This window comes from Mustelus asterias, chromosome 3 (genome assembly GCF_964213995.1).
Source record: "Mustelus asterias chromosome 3, sMusAst1.hap1.1, whole genome shotgun sequence".
In the NCBI taxonomy this organism is placed as follows: Eukaryota; Metazoa; Chordata; class Chondrichthyes; order Carcharhiniformes; family Triakidae; genus Mustelus; species Mustelus asterias.
Genome location: NC_135803.1, coordinates 108,533,789 through 108,544,274, shown reverse-complemented (window position 1 = coordinate 108,544,274; position 10,486 = coordinate 108,533,789). Strand labels below are relative to the sequence as shown.

Here is a 10,486-nt window from a genome sequence, read left to right as displayed (position 1 = left end):
ACTCATTCACCCTCTTCCTGTGGGGAGGCTGGGACTGATCGCGCGAGAGCTGCTCAGGCGCAGCCGCAGTGAGGCGCTCAGGCTGGTGACCCCTCACTGCCCCCGCCCCACTCTCTCTCTCTCTCCAGCGGCGGCCCGGCTGGATGTGGAGGCGAGCGTTGGGTATCGTCGGTGTGAGTGGTGGCGCCTTGAAGCGAGGCCTCCTCACCATGCAGCTCAAGACGGTGGAGTTTGAGTCGCTGTTCACGGACGGCCTGAAGACTATCGCAGGTGAGGTGAGCCGAGGCTCAGGCCCGGGGATTGGGATTGATGGCGCTGCCGCGAGTGGGGAGCGGCGAGCCGCCCGCCATCTTGTGGGTTGTGAACCTGCAGCTAGTGTCCCGGGAGCTGGGGTCTTCTCCCCCTCTGTTCCTAAGCTCGAGAGCCAGCCATCTGCTGCATAGCCCACTTGGTGCCTTGTCTAAACCGGGAGTGGACAACAAGATGTTCCTGTTTGGCCTCCCCCTCCCCCAATATTCATCTCTTCACATCTTCTTGTTAGTCTGTCGGTATTAAGTGCAGTTTTTCATTTATTTTTTGCAATCCCAGCTTGCTGTGAGCCAGTGAAATCTTTATTTTTTCATGGAGAAAGTCTCCCCGCAGGAGTGACCGAGCGCTTTGTTTCTCTCCTCCCTTTCAGAGTTATTCAGTAAAAACAACCACGAGTTGAGAATAGCAGGCGGCGCCGTGAGGGATTTACTAAGCGGAAAACAGCCTGAAGATGTGGACTTCGCCACCACAGCGACCCCCGAACACATGAAAGAAATGTTTCAAGCCGCCGGCATTCGGATGATCAACAACAAAGGGGAGAAACATGGAACCATCACTGCAAGAGTAGGTCTGAGATGTGTACACAGCCTGTCTCTTCCTGCAACTTCAATAAATCCTGTGTTTTAGTAGCTTATCACCTACTTTTGGAAAACATTTCATTGTCAGGAAGAGTGAGGCCTCCATTCTTATCTCTGCATATTTCATTGTCAAAGAATAAGGCTTGAATTCCCATCTCTGCATTTAGTGTCAGGTTATTAAATGTATGCCAAAAATTTAGAAACATAGTTGTTAACACCAAGTATAAGTTAATTGAACGAAAATGTAAAGGCCAGTTCAACAGTAAGCCTATAAAGATAACATGGGACTGACATGTTGTGGTTGCCTCTTAAAATATGTGGAGTTTTGTATGGAGTCTCCCATGCCTGCATGGGTTCTCTCCAGGTGCTCCGGTTTCCTCCCACATTACAAAGTTGTGCAGGTTATGTGGATTGGCCATGGTAAATTGCCCCATAGTATCCCAAGAATAGATTAGGATGAATTAATGGGGTAACTGTGGGAGTTACAAGGGTAGGGCCTATGTAAGATGCTCTGTTGGAGAGGCGGTGCAGACCCCATGGGCCAAATGACTGGAGCAATTCCAGGAAAATGTTCGTGCAGCTGAATATTGCTCGAAATTCGAACGTCTGTATTGTCTCAAACTATAGATCCTATTGAGTTTAACTGATAAATTACTGAATATGTGTTGACAAATAATTTAGAACGTTTTAAATGGGTGGCTAATATAAGCCAGTAGTTAAAATAAATGTCAATTAATCCCCAGTTTCTGTGAGTAGTATACAAAGTTTAATTTGCCGTAGATGATTCAGAGAAATTATTTAAGAACAGTCTATTAATTCAAAAGTTGCTTTATTCGAGTTATCTGACAATTTAAGACTATTTTAGAATTTTATGCTTTACTCTTATGTACATTATGTATTTTTTACATAAGTGGAATAATGTAATCTTCAGGAGTAAATTTATAGATGTCTAAAAATAAAGACACTCAACTATATTTTTTGGGGAGAGAAGCCTGATACATGACTTTTGGAACTCATGTATATCTGGGATATAAAGTTCGAACCACTTCAATGACTTATTTTCTTGGGTTGGCTGCAAATACATCAATCCAAGATTGATCTAGTTCTTAGGGTTTGGAGTGAAATATTTTAATTTTCCAATTTTAAATATCTTGGATAGGTTCAAAATCAGAACTTTGAGATTACTACATTACGAGTTGATGTTGTAACAGACGGAAGGCATGCAGATGTACGGTTTACGACAGACTGGCAAGAGGATGCTCAACGAAGAGACCTGACCATTAATGCAATGTTTTTAGGTAATACACTAATTTTTGTTTCAGGTGGCAATATTACCCAAAAAATATTTTTGTTTTGTCATTTAACGTTAAAATGGATGTATAATTTATTAGGCAGTGACTTTCTACTAAAACTCATTTTGATGCTTCAATTATTTCTCAGACTTTGATGGCACACTATATGATTACTTCAATGGCTATGAGGATCTAAAGAACAAGAAAGTTCGATTTGTTGGCGATCCATCACAGAGGATACAGGAAGATTATTTGAGAATAATGCGATATTTTAGGTTCGTTTGTTTTTGCTTTAGTGGCAATCTGATTAAAGATGGTGTGGTGCCAAATTTTAGATGTTTCATGAGGGAGAAACCTAATAAGCATGCCTTGGTTTTGAAGGACGACTTTATTTTTGTATAATTGGAAGGAATTGCATTTTCAACATTTACAAATATTTATCAAGGACTGGGTGATTGGAAAACATTGGAACAGGTATAAGTTATCCATTGAACGTGAAATTCTAATGTTTTTGTTTCATGAAATTAGCACACAGTTTGTAGAAACCTGAAATTTGTTTTGTAATTACCTCTAGAAATACCAAAATTGGAAATATGTATTTATGTAACCTGCAATATATCAGCTTTGCAAAAGATAAACTTTGCATTTGTCACTTATTCTTGCATAGTGAATAACCAAATTCTGAAAACTTTACTTTGCATTTATGACATAAAATTGTGGTTGGGTGAGAAAAATAATATCTTTGATAAATCTTTGAAAATGTTTAAAATATTTTGGATGTATGCACAGAGAATTTAATGTTTCAGGAATCTTGCTGAACTTGCTGTGTTAATTAAATCTCTGAGCCATACAATTTGTGTTATGTATATTTGCTGAAGATATGATGGCAGAAACTTATTTTTAGAAAAACCTTCTATTCTGCTTTCTCGGACCCTCTCCACTGTTATGATGCATTAAGGGCATAGAATACTGAAATAGAATGCCAAGCTACAGTAGAGATTTTTATACGCACATGATCTGTGATACTAAATTCAGTCACTCCTCCAGAAGCCAATTACAGTTCACAAATATAATTACAGAGAGAAGGGCCTGAGTACACAGTGTCCGTTGAACAAGGACTCTTATTTGTGGACTCCCTCTCAGCCATCAAGGTGCTGCAGTAAATAAAACCTATTTGACACACAGTCCTTTTGCTTATAATCTCCACTGTTGGAGCTTGCAAGTCGCCAGGCCAATTTATTTGAGCCTGGTTGAGGCCTGTATTTTACTTCTGACCCATATACTGAACTAAATTTGTGTACGTGTATGTGCTTCCACCCAGATCCACATCCACAGGAGATCTGACATCCCATGCTGACTTTGTGCTGTTTTCCTGCCCTGATTGTAAGTGAGACTACCACCAATAGATCAGAAGATATAATATAAATTAGTTTTCCTTCAAACCAGTCTTTTGTCTCTTTAAAGAAAAGTGATTACAGACTTATTGATTGAGGAGAGCTGAGTGGCAATTCATCAGGAAAAACATTGTGGCCCTCTTAATGTAAGCAGATGGCCTTGCACTGAGCTATTCTTGATGTTTTGTTTTCTGTGTCTCCAACTTTTCAAGAAAAATTATTGGGCAAAGTATTTTCACTGTTGCTCCTTGTCTACTGCTGGTACCAGCAAGTTGCTGTCACGCAGAAGATATTTGCAAATCAATTATTGGTAATTCCAAGGAAGCATTCAACGTTATATAGTTATAGCAACAGTTTTAGGGGATTAAAGCAATATCGTTATATTCACCTGAGAATCATATCAGATTCTACCTTGATGACAACTCTGAACTATTTCTTGTTAGATTATAAAAGTATCACATTTGGAAATCAATTTTATACTTGTGTGACAAATGAGAATTTTGAAACCCCATAACCATTAGTTCTATGCCGCCAACAACACATGCAAAATATTTACATAATGCTGAAGGTGAACAGGCTCTGGTAAACAGAGAGACCCCTGAAATGTAGAGCCCAAGTCCATGAACTACTTAAACTCACCCTTCTCTCCATTTAAAACATAAAATCAAAACATCGGACTCTCTGGAAGAGTGGCTGGACTGGTGCAACAACTGTGGGGGTTGGATAAACTTTGAAATCTTGTAATATCTAGTAATTGTATTGATAACTTTATGCCTTCTAGGTTTTATGGCAAGATTGCCAAAGAGTCAGGGGACCATGACCCAAAGACACTGAAGTCAATCAAACAATTTGCAAAGGGCATGGCTGGGATTTCTGGAGAAAGAATCTGGTTAGAGCTGAAAAAAACTCTAGTTGGAAACCATGCTGCTCATCTTGTCAGCCTCCTGTATGACCTGGATGTAGCCCAGTATATTGGTAGGCATATAACTGTCTTTTACAGTATGTACAGTTCCTTGCAGAGTTGTCAATGCATGACGTAGCTCCTTGTTTTTGCTAGATGCTAGTACGACCGCTTTGTCTATTTATTTTTAATTTAACTTCAATTTCCCCTGTAGGATTACCAGTAATTGATGGCAACTTGGAAGAACTAAACAATGTGTGCAAAAATGTGCAGCACCACTCTCCAAAACCTATGACTGTCCTTTCAGCGCTGTTCCGAATACAAGATGATGTTCTGAGACTTGACTTGAGACTCAAAATTTCAAAAGAGGAAAAGCAACTTGGTTTATTCTTAGTTAAATACAGAAGAGATTTAATTAAAGCTGATGGCTCTGATCCATTAAAACCCTACAGAGATTTCATTATAGATGTAAGTAACAAATTCAATTCAAAATTTTCAAATCAAAAAGGTGGGAGCATGATTATAATGTTAAGTTTATATAGTCTGACTTTTCTGTAAGTAAAGCTTTCAGATTACTCTGTTTAATGGGAGTTTCTAGTGGAACTGAACTGCATCACATAGTTTTTGAGTTCTGAAACAGTGAACACGCTGGCTTTGTTGGTTTATTGGCTCCGACTGCCTTGAGTGCAGTATTCATTCGTTTTTAATTTAAGGGGATCACGCAGCCTAAATTAGGTGATTTTTAGAAAAATGGTGGCCAATTTCAGCCAAGCTATTTGGATGTTTTTGGCAAAGATATTTAGGTCACAGAGATTTAATGCACGCCAGGACTTGTTTACATCTAAACCTATGACGTTTTTAAAGTTGTTTCAGTAACAAACATAGAAAACGTAAATTCAGAATTCTGTGTTTTGTGGAGTGTGGGATCGATTAGGTCACGAACATTCAGATAATAACTTCTACACCAATCCGGAGAATAAATTGAAATACAACATGAGCTGAGCACCATTTTTCTGGTCAGAGTGCTACAGAACCAGCAGCGTAACTGCTCTGATATCTCCAATGTTGCTTTAAACAGGTGCCAGTATCTGTAGTATAAACTCAGCCCTTTTTTATATATAAAAAATAATTTGGCTGTGTGACTTCTATGGCACTTTAATAAGCATCTGTAAAATCTGGTACCATATATTAAACTTGCTTAACCACCTAAGCATCATCACTAATTTTAACACTTAATGGATGTTTTACCACATGGAAACAATTTTAGTTTTTGTCTAACTGAGATGGTAAAAGCAGACAGATCACATTTAATAATCTGCCAACATAATTTCGAAATTGCAATCTTCTTGAAAGTATCTGACCACAAATTTTCATATTATTTGTTCATGAGTTCACATGTAACTTTGCATTAAGTTGGTTGCTGAATGGTTAGTGTTACTACTTGGTATTGCTTGGGAGTATTTGGTCAAAAGACTGATACTATTGGTTTGGTTTATCTTTTTTGCTCACTTTTCAGTCCAGAGAACCGGATGTGCAAAACAGAATGTGTGAATTGCTGAAGTACCAAGGAGAGGAGAAGTTACTGAAGGCTATGGAGCAGTGGTCCATTCCACGCTTTCCTGTTAGTGGTCATGATCTAAGGAGAATCGGAATTGTTTCCGGAAAGGAAATTGGGACAATGCTGCAGGAACTTAGGAATGCATGGAAAAAAAGTGGTTACCTGATGGATAAGGAAGAACTGCTCAGTATGGTAAAGAATCCATAAACACACCTTGATGACTTTTGGAATGGAGAGAGAAAGACTTGCGTTGAAAACTATTTTTGTTCTTCTGAAATGTTTTTGTCATCAGCCTTGGATTCATTGTGTACATGTTTATTGCATTTTTAGTTCCAGTTTTTTTCTATCACTAAGATCATTATAGTTTACTTGCATGGTGACTAGTTTTATTAATTAACATAATTGGATTTAAAACAAATTGGGTAGATTTGGATCGTGTAGATGACCAAGAGTCAGTTAAGACCGAGTGGCATTTTCATCTAATTAGGCCTTCAAGGTTTGAACGGTTTGTATGGCTAAAAGTTAGTTCACTTTGTACTAGATAACTGACTGCAACCTGAAGGACTAGATCTATAAATCTGCTTCAATATGAAATTTGAGTTCAGGTTCACTAGTTATTACTCTAACCTATTGATTAGTCTTTCTGTATGAAGGTCTTTTAAAGAAAATAAAAAAACCTGAGCTCGTAAGCAAATGTTGTTCTTGTAGACGATAGACTGAATTGAAATGTTCATCTCTCACATTATTTTACTCTTGTCGTAAATCTTTTATCTTCTCCCATGAATTATTCATGTGTAATGCACAGTTCTGATGAATTTGCACTGTTTGAATCATCATAATGACCTTGTAACTGTTACCAATTAGCAATGCATTAATTGGTCCTCAAACAACAGATTCGGGTAAAAATACATCTACAGATAGGATGGTATTAGAGCCACAGGACTGTTCTCCTTTGCTGTCAAAATAAGAGGTCTAGACATGGTTTACACATATCAAGTGAAAATGCTGGGAAATAGGGGTGATATCAGAATGTTATTGTTTAGTTCGTATTGAAATGGTAGATGTTTCCAGTGGCTCCAAATGCCTCCAGGAAGTCTGCTTGATGTACATTATGGGCAGAGCTTACAAAAACCAGATCTCCATCAATGTTTATCCTCAATTGTGTCTGTTGTAACCATTTCTTCTTCACCATTTTTGCATTGGGCTCCTTTTAATTCAAGGTATAGTTAGATGCTATATATAGGAAAAATAATAGGAAGCGTTGAGAATGGTTTATTCATCTCAACTTGTAGAATTTGTTTTCATTTGAATGCATCTTGTTGCATTTATTTGCATGTTATTTGAAGCACTGATGAATACCTTTAACATAAATACTGAACTTCTCATTTCTTTTCATTTTATCATCCTTAATCATTGTGTTACTAGATTAACATGTTTGAACTGAAATTATGGGTTGACCTGATTACTTTGAAGTATTGATAGGCATCTAATTATTGCCAAGGATGCTCATGTATTACAAAACTATATGACAGCACATTCTCATTCCTGCATAACAATGGTTTGATAATTAAAGAAGAAAGCTCCTGCTTAAATTTAGTCAAGAAACGTCTGCATTGTATTAACGAAGAAATACAGAGGGGGTAGAAACGATTGCTGGAAGGTGGTTTTGTGGAATGTTTAGTCAGCAGAAGTTTTATGTGAGCACCTGTTTTCTGAACAGGAAGCCTGTCACAGGTCTTCTCCCAGTTCAGCTTCTGTTGCTACTTTCATGTTTTTTTTTCCTGGTGTAGAGAGGTATAGCACTTTGAAGTACTCAGCAGGCAGCACCTGTGAAGAAAAAAAGTTAACTTTTCATGTCGGTGACTATTTAAACGTGGTTGAACTGGTGCAGAGTAGTAAATAGTGTTAGTTGACCTTTGTGGAGGCTCACAAGATTGAGATCACCAAGGTTGGGTGGTGTGAAGTCATGGAGAGATTTGAATATGAGGATAAAGATCTTATAGTTATTTTTCAAATATGAGCCAGTGAAGCCTGACAAGTGAGAAATAATGTAGGGTGTTTGCAAGATAAGGCATGAACCACAATGTATAACACCAAGTGTGGCTGTCGAGTAATATACTTTAGAAATGTTGTGATGAAAGTAGTTTGAATCAGGGCAATGGAAGGGAAGAAGTGGCAGAGGCACTTTGATGGAAAAAATAATCTTGATGAATGATCATCTGAAAAATGAAAGTCAGCTGCAGATCAAACTGCACCCAGGCTTTGCAACTGTGGGTGAGAGTGGTTGAAGGGGATGAGGGAACAGCTGAAGTTAGATGCACACGCAGTTTCTAACTATAATCAAGTTGTTCGCGATGGTGTGTGCACGTTGAAACTAGTTTGAATTAATGGAAAGAAGTTGGTCTAAAATTCAATTTGATAATTTGCTAGGTTTAAAAATTTGTCAGTTTACATTGTCATGGGATGACAATATGCAAATGGCACTTACCCACCTTGTCCTTAGGAGCATTCTCATCTCTGCTCCATTGAAACTGCCATCTTCTGGATGAGATGCTAAACAAAGGCTCATTGACGCCCTTGGGCGAATGAAAAATTAAGTTTGAAGAAGACGAAAGGAACCATCCCGGAAGCGTTTATCCCTCATCTGTAGCAGCAAAAAGAGATTAAGCAACCATTTCTGATTGCTGTTTGTGGAGTCCTTGCTGTGCATAAATTAGCGACCAATTTTCTCCAAGTACAGAAGTAATTGGTGTTGTAAAGTTCTTAATTGGCTGGAAAGTGCTTTGGGGTGTCTTTGGGTGGTGAAAGATAAGATACTTGATTTTTTACTTAACTAGGAATACTGTCGGTTCTTAAAATGTGAGGTGGTTAATACTTTGACTATAAGATAATTGTACAGTGCTGAGAAACTATTGGTTCACCAAAAATGCTCCAGTGATTTAGTGAAAGCACATTTACTGTGAAATGCTTCAGTTGAATTTGTACAGTCACATTGAGCAGTACAATGACCAAAAGTGATCCATATCCTTTCAGTGAGAAACGTTTAATTTTTATTGATGAAAAAATTATAGGCAGTCAACTCCTACACTAACTCTGAATATTCAAACATTGAATATGTTTCCTAATAAATATCAGATCAATGAAAAATATTTGCCAGTAGAATATTGATGACAAAATCTGAGAAATGGCCTAAAAAGAATAATTTTCAGGATTCTGGTTCAAGTGGAATCATAGAATAGTGTCATATAGAAGGGGCCATTTAGCTGTTGTGCTGGCTCTCCGCAAGAGCACCTCAGTGGGGCCCACTCATTTGCTCTTTCTCCATAACCCTGCAAATCATTTCAGTTGGTAATCTGATTCCCTTGAAAGCTACGAGTGAATCTGCCTTCATCATACTCACAGGCAGGGCACATCCAGATCCTAGCTTCACTGCATAAACAGGTTTTATCTCATGTCATCATTGGCTCTTTTGCCATTCATCCTAAATTGATGTCTTCTGGTTCTCAATCCCCCCTCCTGCTAAAGGAAACAGTCTACCTACTTTCCTGGACCTCATGATTTTGCAATATTAAATCTGTTCAATCTTCTCAAATAAGAACAGCTGCAGCTTCTTCAATCTTATCCATATAGCTGAAATCTTTAATCTCTGAAGCTATTCTCATAAATGTTTCTGCATCCTCTCAACCTTCACATTCTACAGTGTGGTGTCCAGAACAGGACACTACTCCAAATAAGGCTAAGGCAGTGTTTTATAAAGGCTCATCATAACTCCCTTGATACCACTTCTAAAGCCCATTCTAAAGGATTCCATGTGCTTTCATATTTGGCTAGATGGCTGGTGCGGATCAGATTGGGAACATGGGGCTTGATCCAGTTCTGGCTGGGCTGGTGGATTCATGATCTTTCTCCTTGGCCAACCCATGGTGGAGAGTGTGGCTCTGTGGGCAGACCTTCCATCATGTAGAAGTGTGATGGTACCTCTTGTTTCTTAACTCCAAATCCTGTCTGACTCAAGGACATCATCTCTTGAGCGTTGTAATACTCTCCTTAAAAAAAAAATTCTCCCACCTTGCCTTGTTTCCTTCCTTCCTGATTTTTCCTGAACACCTTTTATCCAGGAATATTTAGGACCCAGTGCTATCTTGAACCAGGTCTGTGTTATCACCATGACATTTTCATTTTTCCCAGAACTCCAAGTTTGACCCACTCCAATTCGGTTTCTACCTTTGCCGCAGTACCAAAACAGTACTTATATCACAAATGACATTCTATGTGACATCCCTCCTCATTCTTTTTGACCTATCTACAGCCTTTGGTATGGTTGACCACACCATCCTCCTTCGACAGCTCTGCACTTGTTATCCAAGAATAGGACTGCTCTCAGCTGATTTGCATTCTTCTGTTTCAAGCCGCCGGCATTTGGATGATCAACAACAATTCCCTATTTAATTTTG

General features: G+C 38.6%; 1 protein-coding gene across 2 annotated transcripts; it reads left to right on the top strand.

Moving 5' to 3' along the window:
- Window positions 1–7,417, top strand: trnt1 (tRNA nucleotidyl transferase, CCA-adding, 1). Of its 2 annotated transcripts, none has more exons than XM_078209434.1 (7): window positions 1–270; window positions 680–873; window positions 2,047–2,185; window positions 2,328–2,454; window positions 4,355–4,548; window positions 4,689–4,942; window positions 5,991–7,417. In XM_078209434.1, exons 1-7 carry the CDS (start codon window positions 144–146, stop codon window positions 6,237–6,239), a joined length of 1,284 nt encoding a protein of 427 aa, XP_078065560.1. In that variant the 5' UTR covers window positions 1–143; the 3' UTR covers window positions 6,240–7,417. The 2 variants fall into 2 exon arrangements, with proteins under 2 accessions (XP_078065560.1, XP_078065561.1); XM_078209435.1 differs by having other exon boundaries at window positions 56–275.
- Window positions 7,418–10,486: the final 3,069 nt, after the last annotated feature.

What these genes read in the sequence shown, in the direction of transcription:
- trnt1 (XM_078209434.1), top strand. Translation starts at nt 144, where the DNA reads ATGTGGAGGCGAGCGTTGGGTATCGTCGGTGTGAGTGGTGGCGCCTTG. An exon ending in GGATGTAGCCCAGTATATTG is followed by an intron (nt 4,549 to 4,688) that starts GTAGGCATATAA and finishes TTTCCCCTGTAG; the next exon opens with GATTACCAGTAATTGATGGC. An exon ending in ACAGAGATTTCATTATAGAT is followed by an intron (nt 4,943 to 5,990) that starts GTAAGTAACAAA and finishes CTCACTTTTCAG; the next exon opens with TCCAGAGAACCGGATGTGCA.